General features: G+C 36.5%; 1 protein-coding gene across 2 annotated transcripts; it reads right to left on the bottom strand.

Moving 5' to 3' along the window:
* Positions 1 to 6,591: 6,591 nt before the first annotated feature.
* LOC137934399 (elongator complex protein 1) lies at positions 6,592 to 14,283 on the bottom strand. Of its 2 annotated transcripts, none has more exons than XM_068778707.1 (6): positions 14,017 to 14,283; positions 12,841 to 13,164; positions 8,677 to 11,708; positions 7,770 to 7,871; positions 7,333 to 7,651; positions 6,592 to 7,038 (listed from the first exon to the last, which is right to left on the bottom strand). In XM_068778707.1, exons 1-5 carry the CDS (start codon positions 14,173 to 14,175, stop codon positions 7,336 to 7,338), a joined length of 3,933 nt encoding a protein of 1,310 aa, XP_068634808.1. In that variant the 5' UTR covers positions 14,176 to 14,283; the 3' UTR covers positions 6,592 to 7,038; positions 7,333 to 7,335. The 2 variants fall into 2 exon arrangements, with proteins under 2 accessions (XP_068634808.1, XP_068634801.1); XM_068778700.1 differs by having other exon boundaries at positions 6,592 to 7,165; positions 14,017 to 14,282.
* Between the last annotated feature and the right edge of the window lie 1,858 nt (positions 14,284 to 16,141).

Raw genomic sequence — 16,141 nt, forward strand, 5'->3', positions numbered from 1 at the left:
TAGTCCTAGAGTAAACCTCTGAATTGGGCAAAGTAGTCAATAAGATGTTCATCCTACTTTGTGTTCTGCATCTCCTAAGAAATTATCATAAAATCTCTCAAGATTGTCAGGCCTTGAATACAGCCTAGAGCAAGTGTCTCAAATACTTTTGTATTGTTCAAATGAACCACATTATTTGAATAGTTCATTCCATTCTATTGACCACCTAACTAATAACTAATGTATATTCTTTTAGCCATTTGTGAACTTGACATATTTTTCATCAAGTGTAGGAGGTGGCTCGATGTAATGGTAGGGCATACTTGAAAACAATAGTGCTCGTGCCACCGTTACGTAATGAGCATTGGCTGATACATATCAGATTTTACCCTACCTAATACACCTAATATTAGTCAATACATGCCAATATTGGGGGAGCATATTACTTAATACCCATGTCAAATTTTGAGATCTATGATGTACATGTTGAAAATATGATAGTGCCTATTGTTCACCTAGGTTGACTCCAATCTGTATTTTGATGATAAAAAAAACTTAATTGAGCTAATAATTTTAAATTAAGTATTTCGGATGTTAAGCCTTCAAGAGATACAAATTCAATGGTCTTTGCAAATGAACTAGCAAATTCATCTCAACACCTCAAACTCAAAGAAGTGTCAAGTCATCTCAAAGAATTGTCTGCAAGACATTTGAATACTTGAAGACTAGGGTCAAGTCTATAATATTTTCTCAGTTGACACGACTCTAGTCTTCAAGTCTTGAGTTTTTTAGGATGAGGTCTTGAGATAATGCCTTTCCCAGTTGAGATGTCTTCTGCAGTACTAGGGCTACAAAACATGATCGATTAATTGGGTTGGGTTAATTGATTAATTGTGTTCTCTAAAAGGCATGAAAAATTTTTGATTGATATTGTGATCAATGAGCAAACCTAAGCAATAGAAAATTTGTTACACACAATTGATCGATCAAACCTTTCTAGTGATCAATCAATGTGTCTATCAGTTATTTAAATAATGACTAGTTTGGTTGGGGATCTAATAAATAACCCACCAAACATCCCTTACACAACTAATTGTGCATATATTTGAAAACCAAAAGCATTCAATATCCATTTACTTGAAATTTCTACTCAAACCCACATTTGAAATAAAAATTTCCTTTCAAATCTCTCAAAGTTTCTTTGCATCCTAGTATTCTCAAGCTCCATCAAATTCTCTTTGTGCTCAAAATGATTTGGAGAGTTGGATCACACTAGGAGAAAACTGATTCTCCCACTTAAAGGTATAAGTTTTATTTCTTGTGTATTATACTTTAGATTCTTTGGAAGTTTTATAGAACCTCAAATCAAGAAAGGGAAGGCCAGCTAGAACTAAAATCTAGTTGTTTATCTCTTTGGGAGAGTTTGTAACAGTGTAATAGGGTATTACACTTGGCTTAAAGAGTACCAAAATCTCTTTGAGATTGTAATTTCCAGCTAATAGAGTATTTATTAGAATTTTCCTAAGCAAAATTTCTTGGGTGGTGACTACCGATAGGGGAACATCGAGAACAAAAAAAATTTATGTTCTTTTTTTGAGTATGCTTCTTTAATTTATTACCTGCATAATTTTTTTATTAAACACCAAAATTTTATTTTGTATATCTCACTTTTACTTGAAATTACTTGCATTCTTGAGATATAAGGGTTTTTGTACTTATGGGCATTATTATCCTTTTATTGTATATCCACTTAAGTGAAAGAGTAAAAGGGGTCTAGCTCGAATTTTTAGCCTAATTCTAATGCAACACATTGTTGCTTCATCTCCAACTCCTCCTCTTTAATCCTCCCAAGTTTGTTACTTTTTGTGGTATCACAATAGTAGAAAAAATTCTTGAGTAGTTTTTCCATAGATCTTGACTTGTCTTTCCACGTTGATTAACACTATTGAAGGTTCTTCAAACAATTTCTGGATTGATAGGGTAAAGGTTAGATTTTACCTTCTTCTTCTTCTTGCCTTAACTATTTGTTTGATGGTTTGTTATAATAATTGATAAGTTATTATGATATACTACCCTTAAAGGGTGCCTGACTGAAACGATAGTTGTATTCTACCTTACCCAGTGCTTGCATCATCCCTCCTTTGCCCATCATGCTTGGTGTTGTTTGAATTGCATTTTCTCAAGCTTAATCACTAAATTGAAGAGTGTGTGTGCCATTGTTCATTGAAGTGTGATTTGGGTGTGATGATCATGTCCTAATTTTGTAGTGTGGGACCAACATGACTTATTTTGGGTGGATTTAGGTTATTGATATCTTGAGTTTGGAGCATCTTTTTGAATTTATTTGGGGTGTATTTGAAGGATTAAATAGCAGATTCTATCAAACAAGTTGTTGGCTTTAAACCCCTTGAGAGTTGAGACAATAAGGATTCTAGTTCCATCTAGATTACTTCAATCCAATTAAATAGATCAAACTATGTGAATTGGTCCCACTCGGTTCTTATATTCCTAAAGGCCAAAAGGAAAGTAAAATACATCAGAGATGACTCCCCTAGCCCCATAACTGAAGATTGGGAGGTTGAAGATAAAAATCATGAAGTCCCGATTTAGTGATAGGACAATAATTTATCTCACACATATGAACTATATATCCGATACTTCAATATGCAGAGGGGTGATTGGTCAATTACTAACTACCTTACGGAGATGATGTTTTGTAAGAAATCTACATATTACATCCTTTACTATAAATGTTGATAATATTCGAAGAGAGAAAAACTAAACTCAAGTGGCTTGATTTCTTGATGGTTTGGGATCTGAATACAATGTTATAGGGGGCTCAGATGCTAGGAAGTGATGACATAAATAGACTCGGATAAGATTTTAACCTAGTTATATAGGTAGAAAGTGTAATTGTGAGAAAAAGGTGAAACAAATACACGGATATTTTGATGCAACTACTCTCAACCTCAACTCATCCTATAGCTTGAGACCCAAGGTCGTGGGAGCAGTATTAGAGATGGTTGCCAAAATTCCTCTTGTTGAGACCATGTTCATAGCTGAGATTCTTCAAATCAAGGTCATGGTCATAACGACAAAAGGGATAGGAAGTGTAACCATTGTGGGAGGACAAACTATTTCTTTGATAAATATTGGGAGAAATTTGGAAAGCCAACATAGCTCAACTTTTGTGTGACTGGTTGTGACTCAACTTCCTATTATGGTCCTCAAGAGAAGATTCAACAATTACTTCAGAGACTTGGTCAATTGACCACCACTACTATCGCTTCTACTATTGTTAAACTGGATACCTCTACCTCAACAAGTGCCACAATGATAAACACAAATATGCTAGCATCGGGTGTGTCCCATTCTGCCTTCTTGATCATCAATTCAAGTTAATCTACCCACATGTCAAGTATAGCCTTTTGTTTTGATCTACTAACATATCTTAGTTCTATCGCCATGTTACTTTAGTAAATGGGTCTACCTCCTTGATTCAGGGGGAGGGTATTGTACAAACCACACCTACGTTATCATTGGTTTTTGTTCTTTTTGTTCCTAATTTTCCTATTATTTTTTTTATCCATCGGTCACGTAATTGATTCTTTGAATATTCTGTAATGTTTTTTGCTACTTCTTGTGTGTTTCAGGATTTGTAGACGAAGAGGTTTTGGATGTGACAACGGGGCCCTCTATTTAATGGATGGTGTCTCTACTCTATAGGCTATGACACTTTTAGCTAAAGAATCTCAATTCTTGTGACACTTTCATTTGGACCATCCATCACTAGCCAAATTCCATTAGTCCTTTTTATCTTTTCCAGTTGCTAGGTTCTTTGATTGTAAGTCATGTCAACTAGGAAAATATTATAGAACTAGTTCCTTAATTACTTCTCATCACAATTTGTGTGTCTTCGAGTTAATCCATTCAGATGTATGGAGTCCGTGTAGAGTCACCAGTTCATTTGGTTGTAGGTACTTTATATCTTTCATAGATGGCTTTACTAGATTCACATAGTTGTATCTCCTACTAGAGAAATCTAAAGTCTTTGATGTATTTTTAAACTTCCTTAATGAAATAATGAAACAGTTTGGTGCCCGTGAATATTTTTTGTACTAATAATGGACTTGAATTTCTCAATCAAAGATTTGCATCATTATGTGCTTACGTTGTATTACCCATCAGCCTTCATGTGTCTACTCTCCCCAGCAAAGTGGGGTTGTTGAAGGTAAAAATAGACACATTCTTGAAGTGACACATACTTTACTGTTTCACATGAATGTCCCTAAATCTTTTTAGGGGAAACACAGAGTTAACATCGTGTTACTTGATCAATCGTATGTTCTTTTTGGGGGAAACACAAAGTTAACATCGTGTTACTTGATCAATCGTATGTTTTCATCTATTTTATAAGGACAAGTTCCTATGCAGGTCTTAAAACCCCAGTGTCAAGTATTTGATGTTGTTTTTTGTATTTATTTAGTTCCTCTACAAATAAACTCTCTTTGAGTTATTGTATGTATTTTTTTGTGTTTTTCACATCACTAAAAATGATACAAATGTTTTAATCCAATTAAAAGAAAGACATGTCTCCTTGGATGTTACATTTTTTTTAAAAACACTCCATACTTCGCATCTTTTTCACAGTCTTAGTTTTCATTTGATCCTTCTGACCTAGTACCCATTGTTGTTGTGGATGCACCACATGTAGGTTCCTCTCCACCAGTACAAGTATACAATCAACATTCCTGTCGTCTATTGTTTGCACCAGTGTCTACTAATGCTCCAGCTCATGAGCTCTCCCCTCAGAACTTGCCATCTTCATCTTTGCCTATAAGCCTTGTTTCATCTGATTTGGAGCCTCCCATTAGCCTTCATAGAGGTAAACAGTCATGTACCTCTCATCTTAATTCTCAATATGTTTGTGTTAATTTTTTGTCCTCATCATACAAATCCTTTGTTATGTTATTGTCTATCTTCTATACCTCGTTCAATTTAGGATGTTAAGGTTGCACCTGGTTGGAAACAAGCTATGGATGAGGAGATAGATGTTTTGGTATCTAGGGGCATATGGGGTCTCTGTGAGCCACCTTCCCTTGCAGCTATTGTGGGGTGTTTTTGGATGCTTTGGTATATAGGGGCACATTAGTTTGAAACGTTTTTGCATGTAGCTCGACTCACTTCAATTTGTATTTTGGTTTCAATGGTAGTTATCAAAGGTGGCACTATTTCAACTAGATGTCAAAAATGCATTTTTGTACAACAACTTAAAGGAGGAAGTTTATATAGAGAGCAACTCTTAGGTATGTTGCTTAGGGGGAGACAATAAAAGTTTGTTAGTTATAGAAAGCTATCTATGGACCTAAACAAAGCCGTAGAGTGTGATTTGAAAAATTCAGCATTGTGAGGATTAAATTTGAATTTTATAGAAGTAAATGTGATCACTCAATGTTTGTGCTGAAAAGAAAAACTGGTATTATTATCTTAGTTGTGTATGTTGACTATATCATTTTATCTGGGAATGAAGGAATTAAGGTGGTAAATACGTATTTGGCCACACATTTCAAACTAAGGATTTAGGACAACTGGCATATTTCTTTGGTATTGAAGTGGCTCGAAGTAATAAGGGTGTTGTTTTTTCTCAGAGGAAGTCTATTGTAGATATGTTGTAGGAGTAATATCTCTTGAGTGCTAAGCCGATGGGTAATCCCATAGAAGTAAATGTTGATCTTCATAATTCTCATAGTCTTGTACTCAAGGACAAGATCTAGTATAGGTTCATAGTGAGGAAATTGAGTTATGCTACAATCACTAGACCTCATTTATTCTTTATTCTAGGAGTAATTAGTTGATTCATGGAAAGCCCAAGTCTTGTACATTTTGAACCAACATAGTGAATTTTTAAATATTTGAAAGGTGCTCCTAAAACAAGGCTTATAGTAAACTTAAAATGAGAACACTAATGCATTGGGATATTCTGATGCAAATTATGTTGGGTGAAAAATGGATAAGAGATTTACCACTGATTATTAGAATTTTGTTGGAGGTAACTTGGTGAGTTAGAATAATAAAAAAATATGTTATAATAGCTCACATATTTTGTATCGAGGCAGAGTACAAGGCAATGACTCACATATTTAGTGAGCATCTATGGGTAAAATCCGTCCTTGTTGAGTTTGAATTTTTTGTCCCAAAACCTCTAGATATAAAATGTGACAATCAAAGTGTTATATTCATAACATGTAACCCAATATTCAACAAAAGAACTAAACACATAGAAATTGATTATTATTTCATTAGATATTCTATCATGCAAGAAAAAGTGGTCACTCCTAATGCGATCCTCAGGGCAACTTGGAGATGTGTTTATTGAACCCCTTGAAAGATGTAAACACCTAATATTTTATAACAAGATTGGATTTTTTTATATTTACTCTCTAGCTCTGAGGGGGGGGAGTATTAGAATACTGTTGTTTTGGTACAAAAACAAAAAATATGAAGAAAGTATGGTCAATTTTACAATTAATTAATATTTTTATAGGCTTTGTAGTATTCTTAACTTACTTTGTATAATGTTATGTATTTTCTATATAATGATTATCATTTAATAGAATAAAAAGATGAGAAGACATTGGACAGCCAATAGCCTTACATAAAATACTATTACAGTAAATAAATGGACAAGTAAAACTCTAAGCCTGCCAATTTTACAACATTTACCCAAGTAGAACATTTCTTGCTTGAAGCAGAGACCTCAAAACTTGCACTGACGCATAAGAAAGCCACAAAAAAACCAACATAAATATGAAGAAAATATGAACCAAGGATCGGCGAAGCAACTCCACTTCTGGATGCACAAAATCTGCTCATGAAGATCCCCCTTCCTAAGCCTCCAATCTAAGTATAGGTGAAGAGGATTTTTGAGAACGAGCCTCAGTGCAAAAGTCAAGTTAAAGCTCATCAACGGCAATCCTGGCCAATATCTGTGCAGCTTCGCAGAAATGTAGTCAGCTTGGACAAATTTTCAGGGTCAACCACAGTTTTCAGAAGCAGCAGCTGGATAGAAGTTTCAAAAACGAGATCAGAAAAAAATGAGAGGCTATTGAACCATCTATTTGGTTTGAAACCTGCTTCATTGCCTCATCAGACACTATCAAAACTTCCAGAGACTGACCATGTGACCCTGTTGACATCAACATGAAGCACAGAGGATCACATCAAGGCTCCAATAAGCAAACAACTCACATCAAATGCAACGATAAGGACAGATATCCAACTAAAGATCATCCTGTATGGTTATTAGCAAAGACACTCTTTAGATATAGGAAGACTTGGTTTAAGCAAGCATACCTCTCAAGGGGGAAGTAACACTTTAGACTGCCAAGAGAAAGCCTCATGCTTAGGTAATTCGGAGTTTACTTTTTTAATGTAATTTGTCAAATTATGGGTGTTTTCATCTATCATTTCATTGGACATCGTGTCTTCAGCCAGTTTAACTGCCGCTAATTGAGAAACTTGGAAGCTGTGCCCTGCAAGTTGTAGCTTCCTTGAGCTTTCCTCCTTGCCAAGCATTACGAGGACATGTATTAAGGATTGAAGCTCACGCTTTACTCCACTAGTGAAGGCCATGCCCTTCAAGTGATCTACCAGAGCCATCTCCTCACCAGGGCTGCATCAATGAATAAAGGAAAAGAAAACCTGATCGATTACAAAATAAAAGAGAAAAAAAAAAAAAAGTGAAGGGGAGAAGCCTTACTAGCATCACAAATCATGTAAAAAATTGATACCTGCCAGCTCGGATTTTGCCTCCCTTCTTCCGCTGTCGTCTCCGATCCCTTGTCTTGCTGAGAGTACTTGAGCTGACAGAAGCTCCCGATCCTTTTATAGTCCTGTTTATGAAATGGGATAGTTATAGGATGTCAAATTGAAGGGTATTAATTTCAGTTAGAGCTTCAACAGAACACCACAATACTGTCAATAGGTTGCTCCAAAATGTACAGCTCACAAGAATTCAGAGGGTTAGTGTCTGGGCAGTCAGAGGAGAATTTAACTTGATGATGTGCTGGGCATAAAACTGTATAAGATAAAGCTGTGGCATCAAATTTTTCAAAGTTTTGTTAAACAGTTTGTGAAGCCCTGGACTTTGAAATAGCCCTTCAATTTTATTTTTTTATTTTAAAATTGATTACACACACACTACACCCTTTGCCCCTGGTAAGAGTTGAACAAAAGACCTCACAGTAGACACACCCCCTCCCCACCCCAACAAAAAAACCTATTAAGCCAAAGGTCCAATCCACAAATAGCCCTTCATAATTATTTTAGCTGTTTGCGACATCTTTGGGTTTGTCACTCTTTTGATGCAACAAACTTCAACCATTGAGCTTTATTTTACAGAGAATGTTTTAAGTTCTCCAATTTGACAAACTTTGATGACTAAAAACATGAAGGTCATACTTTTAGCCTAGCTGCAAGAAAAGAGAAAAGAGGATCCATTACAGGTTGTCCTGTCTAGGCAAGAGATCTTATGTCTTGGGCAATTCATTTTGGATTTGGGTGGGTGCAAGACAAGTAAAGAGTCTAATTCAGATCAAACAATATGCAAACAAGATAAAAAAAAAAAAAAACCATGCTCTTGTCAATTATCCTTTTTCACATTTAGAATTGTTTAATATAAGGCTTCAAAAAACATACCCTGTGGTGTATGCACTCATTCCACTGAAATTGCTGCTCGTTTCTGAAGCATTATCATCGTCAATGTCATTTAAAGATCTCTCTTCCAATTCAAGCTTCGCCTTCAGGAGTAACCTTCTCTGACGAACAGCTAAATAACGGGCTAAGTACTTCCCTACTTTCTCTTTACCTTCCTCAAATTCAGACACTAGAGTACTCATACATTCTAATGATGCAGCCTTCACTTCAGAGATCAAATCCTTTTTTCCATGCAGAAGCCCAACCCTTAATGCTTCTTCCCATTCTCTAGCAGTCACAAAATACCCTACTGCACCAGCGACATCTCCACAATACTCAAGAGCAACTCTTGCAGCCTCCGCTGGCTTGCCAAGGGCATTAAGCTCTTCACAAATCTCATTTGCGAGTTGTAAAACTTCTTTCCCCTCAAGGTTTAGTCCAGCAACAGAAAAAACACTTCGCCAGTTACCAGAGGCCCGATATGCCTTCATGGCTTTTGGCAAAGAGGAACAGCACAAATAATTTGTAGCGGCATCCTCAAAAGATTTTTGCTCATACAAATAGTCTCCCCAGGACTCGAGCACTTCACACCTCTTATGCCCATCCGAGAATAACTGAACCCCCAGAGGAAAAAGTTGTGGATTGTTCTTTATGAGACTTATGCAATCTCGATAATAGGCTTCACCAGCCAAGAATATATGTTTTAATGCACTCTCATACCGGTGCAGCCTAAGATCAATAGTATACTTCATGATAAGTGGCTGCATGTGATCAAGTCCCTGCAGAAATGGAAGAAATTCCTTTGGATCCTTCTGGGAATTCAAAGCCACAATGGCTGCAAGATTAAGATCATACAGCCCTAATGCAGCTTCATAAACTGCCTCAGGTTCCGATAACCACAGGAGATGTTTCACAGAGTCTTCAGCAGAAGGGTATGAGTTTCTCCAAGTATCATCAGTCCCCAGTAGTTCTTTCTCACGAATTACTTTTATCCTCTTCAGGGCTTCCTCTAAAGCAGGAGGGTCACTACGAGCCAAACTGGTCAATATACAAAGCTCTCGAGCAGGGCTTGCAGTTACTTCTACCTCGAGAGCTGTCTTTATTGCCTGTAGGACTGAAGAAACCTTGCTCTTTGAATGGGCTATATCATTGCTTCCATCAGTTTTAGGACTTTCAGAACAGGGAGAGCATATGTTCTTGTATAGAGTCTGCATAACATTTTCATTCTTCATAGAACAGATGAAATGAGTAATGTGGCTAAGATCATTAACTTGACGAACAAATTCTGGGACCCACTGAAGAAAAGATTGCCAACCACAATGATCTACAATCACATTAAAATCGATCCTATGACGCCTTACCATGACAATGGCATCTTTGAAATGCTGTTGAATCAATGCATTAACAATTGAGTCTAGGACCAATTTTCTAGGATAGATACATTCTAGGTTGCCTCGGTTGGTTTGCAGAACAACACATGCTTCATTCCCATGAATAACACCAACTAATCTTGCACCTCTTTCCCAGATAGTCATTGAGTTGCCAGTTTCCTCTTGTCTTTTTTTGGTATTACCAGAGACATAATTATCAAATTTTATTTCAGCACTACCACTTAAAATATCCTCAACACCAATAATGAACAGATAATCCTGCTTTGTTGTAACAATTAAGTGTGTGACAGCTTGTTTTGTTATGCCCACTGTGGTAGAGTAAAATGAGAAACTAGAGCAGTTGTGACACAATATCTTCCCATTTACCTGAAGCCTACCACTGTCATCTAACCCAAACACCAAAGCCTTTCGAGTCTCATTTTCTAGCACAGGAACTGCATTCATCCAAGGGCAAGATGATGAAAACTCGAAATCAAGTTTCAGAAGGTAGGGCTCTGCAGGCTCACTTGTATTGCTTAACTTCGAAGTATACTCAAAAACAGACCCTCCATCAAATTGAACAAAGGCCACACCCTTTTTAGTGGGATTAGGAACAATACCAATTACACCATTCTCTATAAACTCAGAATTTGCAATTTTTGCATGCCAGCCAGAAGAAGTTATTATGCCTGGTTCAGAATTTTCAGAGCATACAAGCTCAATCTCCAATAAAGAAAAACCTTGACTAGCTTGAGAAACACAAAGAAGAGTGTGCAAGTCCAACCATGTAAGGTGCCTCAATGTCCCAATTGAGATATCTGACTGACAGTGGTCAATGCACACGTCTTTGCCTTCCAACTGTTCCCAATTATCCAGCACAGGAAGCTCTACAACAGAAAGAGAACCATCAGACAAACCGAGAGCCAAACCGAGGTTTGAGTTCTTTAGGAAGAAAGCAAAGTCCTGGACAGCAGAAGGACATTTCAAATTAAATAGAGACATCGGAGGTGGAATTAGAGATATAGCAAGGGGAGATACTAGTATTTTGCCATTGTCTATGACCAATGCAGTAGAATCATCAGTGACAGCAGTCACCCAAACGAAGTTATAAGTAATGATTCTCCCACTAAGAGTCCAACAAATCATTTGCAATGGTTTTGTTGGTTCCCATGTGAACTTGACTCTGTCCTTGTTTGGGTATTTAATTTCTTGCTTCAAGTACCAGTGATTGTTGCTAAAAGACCAAATCTTAATGGCATCATATTCTTCAAATGAGACAAGAGCTGCAAGAAGATCTGATGAACAATTCCACTTTAAGAATTCAACTGAAACTTTCACTGGCTCATCAATGGAAAACGAGCTTCTTTCTAAGCCATTCCTTTCAAAAAGCACAATCAATGGACACTTATTCTCAGCATTCCTGTCATATGAAGCCACCACTTTGGCTCCACTAGGAATCCAATCCAAAGCAGCCCCCATGAAAGACTTAAGCTCTGATGAAGCATGAAGAGTACCAGTTTCTCGTTCCCAAATCTTAAGCTTCTTTAAGGAAGATGAATTGTACCAGCTGCTCAAACTTGCAAAATACTTGCCATCACCTCTCCAAGAAATGTGAGTTTGCAGTAAATTATTTAAAGAACCATTCAGGTCACTTGAATCAGTAGTCTGGAAAGAAATTTAATCCTATCAATACATAATAACCATGACTAAACAAGCTTTTTTGTATCAAGTTTATCTAAAAAACTTTTGTAATATCAGACATTAGGAGATGTATATTGATGTGTTTGTGTGTGTTTGTGTTTATGTGTGTGTGTGTGTGTGTGTGTGTGTGTGTGATGTATATTGATGTGTTTGTGTGTGTGTGTGTGTCTGTATTGATGTGTTCATGTGTGTGTGTGTGTGAGAGAGAGAGAGAGAGAGTATGCTCAGAGAAGAGTGCCATAGAATGTAAACATGTACTACAACGAAATATGCTCAGAGAAGAGTGGCATGGAATAAATTATCTAGGATGCATAAAGTATGATGAGGAAAAGCCTTTATGAAGGTATATAGTTTGATTTCCTACACAATTCAAGTGAGAATGACAAGCCTGAACTTGTCACAAATAGCACATTTAATTGAACAATTTTTTTTTTTTCTTTTTCACTCAGTGACAAAAAAATTTACAGAAGCAAAAGAGATAATACAAAGCTCCCAAAGGAGAGAAGTTTGAACTCAAAAAGAAATTCCCTAACCAACTGATTTGTGGAAATTTTGGTGTTGACCATCCAATACTCATCTGGATCCCTTTTAGATCAATTACAGATTATAAGAATAGTGTTTTCCAGTCAGAAATAATTTGGAAAATGTGCATGCATGAAGATGCAATTAAATTTGTGGATCCCTAGTGAGTGCACTACACACATCGGCTATGTGAGATGTTCAGGTGCACACAACTCTTTCAATTCCGAAGAAAATATGCACGTTAGGTCAATTTCAGGAATACTTTTAAACCTGGTGAATAACAAAAGATAGTTCTATTCTACCTGTCAAACATTTGAACTGGATCTGTAGACAGTAGAGGATAGTTAATTCTGACTTCACCAATTACTATCTCAATCAGATCAACATGGCCTAATTGAGTCCTTAAAATTTGAGTAAATAGGTCAACTCCATAAAAAGGATATAAGAAACTCAGACCAACTGCATTGATAATATTAGAATGCCATCCATGATGCAAGTCAGAAGGTGTAGTGGAGTAAGCATGTCCACAAGCATGATGAAAAGGAATAACTGAATTGATGAAAGAAGCCCTTACATCAAGTTCACAAGAATCAAGGGTATTTTCGTACAGCACTTCCCAATCTTGAGTCATGACTAGGATCTGCCCAAAACCAGCAGTTACAACAAGAAGAGCCCCATCAGGACTAGGAGCTATACTGTAGACGCCTCCCTCCACTTTCCCCACAGCTTCAGTTGTACTATCATCCACATTATAGAGCAATAGCAAGCCATTTGCAGTTCCAATGATAAGAGCCTCCTTCTCCATGAGGTACTCCAGTGCTTGGATAGAGTCACCAGGCTCCAAATCTATTAGAGCATCCCTCAAAGAAGATGAATTTTTGCACCATTGTGTTCCTTTCTGGAATAAACCACATTATTGACAATAATGACTTCATTAGAAAGAAAAGGAAATAAAAACAGTCAAAATAAGAGAAAAAATAAAAATGCAGCAGAAACTAAATGATAACCGTATAAGTTCCCCCATGGAATAATCATTTTGATGCATCACATATCAAGCTGTTAAAGTTGTATCATCAATTTTTTTGTAAAAATGGTACAATTTAATTGTTCATAACATCCTCTCAAAAAGGAATAAACAAAATTTTTGAGTTATATAATCATATATCAAGTTCCTTCATTGTTTTATTCTTTTGACATAAAAAAGAATCAATAAGAGTTTCTTCTCCAATTCCAAACAAATAACATCATGTAATACAAACCCTATTTTCATTGATTTGCTCGTGAACACCAAATAGGTATATATCTTGCACTTAAGGTTGACGAAATGAGACTGATACAACACTGCCAACTGAACAAAAGTTTATATTTCTAGACGTCTTAGAGAAGAAGAAAAACAATTGAAAATTTCAGCAGAACAACAAAACCTTCTTAACCTTTTTCAAAAAAAAAAAAAAAAAAGCATTCTTAACATTGTAGTCCAATCCCATCAACAATCAAACATTTAATTTCTAGCTATTTTTTTCAAATGTGGCATTGAACTATTAACGTCATCTACAGCATCTACAAATTGCACCCTTCAACAGTCCGGATAACAGAGCAAACGACTAAATATGAAAATAGTTTATTGTTCAAAATAGCATCGTTCAAAAAAAGAAAAAAGCCACTATATAGTCTATAGAACCAAAACAAGTGTAAAACGAAGATTATAAGAAAAAGGATATTTTCACTTCAGGAAGCAGTAAGCAATTACTTGTGATATATTAGGATGGATGAAGTACAAAACACCAGCTGAAGAAGCGAAGAACATGCGGTTACGCTCTATATCGATTGCAAACAGCAGCGGAGACTCTTCCTCTGATAGCAATTCTAGATTTAGTGCAAACTCGGAGTAGAGCTTCAGATTCTTCATCTCCAAAATTCCTATGAAAAATCCACAAAAAATAACGTATCTCTGGAAAGATTAAATAGAAGAAGATAAAGAGAGGAGGTAAGAATATGGGAACATTAGACAAAACGGAAGAAGTGCTGTACTACTGGTGGGCTTGTCCCTCCGGCAACACGCAGTCGCAAGGTTTAGCGAATCACCAGAAAGTCACGGAACCGGTTCTAGGATTATATAGAACACACTAACGAGTCGACCCGGTCACATGCTTTTGTACCAAAGTGCTCTCGCAAGACTTAAGTTATGAAATACATGTTTACTTCATTTGGAATTATTTTGAGTAAGCCTGTCTAGGAGGACTGATCCAATACGAAAAGTCATTTGGTGTAAAACATGCAAAACGGCTATCTCAACCATCCGATGTTGTCTAGTTTTTACACGACTTCCATGTAAATTTTAGTTATTACACTTCTTCCAAGTAACCTAGGCAGTGAACACTATGGTTGTAGTCATGAGAACTTGAAAGCACCATATTGTGTAGAAAAAACATCCATTGCATAATCTCCACCATTATATCTTATGTACAAAAGAGTAATGTACGAAGTAGAAATATAAGAAGTAAGATTGATCGATAAGTTCCTTTCAAAACAACCAAGTTCACAACACCTTTTCTAAATGTTGTGAAGGAGGGCTCTAAAAAATGTTTTAGCACAAAAAACAAATACATATAGTAACAAGAGAACCCCTAGCCAAATATTATGTCTAGGTTGAAACGTAACTTGAAGGAGTGCCATTAACGAGAATTTGACAAGAGACTGATGAAAATACATGCCTTGATCCTTTGACTAAAATGTCGATGGAAGCCATAGGCTTTAAGTGGTTCCTCTAAAAATATCTAATTGGTTGTCTCATAGTTTGTGCAAATATCTATTTTCTCACAAGCTCCTACCTCTTTTCTTTTTCAAGTTGATAACATTATGTGCTATTGGATTATTATCAATAATGAATCGATGGCTTACAAATGTTATTTGATAGGGAGAGATGAACTTTGACATGATTTGTATTCTACTTTTTTCATCCACATGTTGTTTCCTTGGGGCTTGTACCTCCATACCGCACTTTACATATTACAAACTATATATTGACAAAAACTTCTTTGAGTCTATTTTCCAACAAAAAATGAATTTGGGCTATTGAAGTTTTCTACAAAGAGAACTGACATCTGAAGTAGTGAAGGTTAAGGAATAGGAAAGGTTCATGGGATAACAAAAGGTGCCATTTTTCGAGAGATTTTGTGTCATAAAGAACGAGATTTTATATGGAGAAAGAAAGCTTTGTGAGTCTAGTTTCTAATCCAACAAATAGTTGCTCAATCGATCTTTCAAAAGAGAGATATCCGTATTGGAAGAGTCAAAGTTTATGTTGGAAGTAGGTTGCTTGCGAAAATCATCTATTGGGTTGACTACATATCAAGCAATGAACCAGCAAACCAACAAATTATCTACTTTGGACCAAGTTAACTAGGATTGACTCAGTACCAGTGAATCAACTCGGACTCAACTCGATCTTGACCAAGAATTTATTACTTGATCCCGAGCCACACATACTAGTCTGGTAATAGTATTTTGTTGTTGACTCTACTCAAACTGGGATTGACTCATTATCCAGCAAGTATTGATTTGGCTGACTCGATACCCAACTCGATACCTTATCAGGTCAACTCAAACTTGAGTCAACCTAACTCGTCCAACCTATTGACTTGCTCTCTACCTCTGGTATACTCGTCTGAGTCCCGTGTACTCTACCGATTCCTCCCGCGACTCGGCTATATTGGTCTGACACCGACTCGGCACAACTCAATTTTTTTAACTCGGGCTCACCCACTCTTGACTTGAATCCTTGACTTCGGATTGATTATTATCTTGGATTACCATCATGTCATTACTTGGTGCACTGCTTCCTTATCCAATGATGGATTTGCTTCAGATTATTT

Source organism: Aristolochia californica, unplaced genomic scaffold (assembly GCF_029961685.1).
Source record: "Aristolochia californica isolate CCGP_79_NKW_82.1479 unplaced genomic scaffold, dmAriCali1.0.hap1 SCAF_10, whole genome shotgun sequence".
In the NCBI taxonomy this organism is placed as follows: Eukaryota; Viridiplantae; Streptophyta; class Magnoliopsida; order Piperales; family Aristolochiaceae; genus Aristolochia; species Aristolochia californica.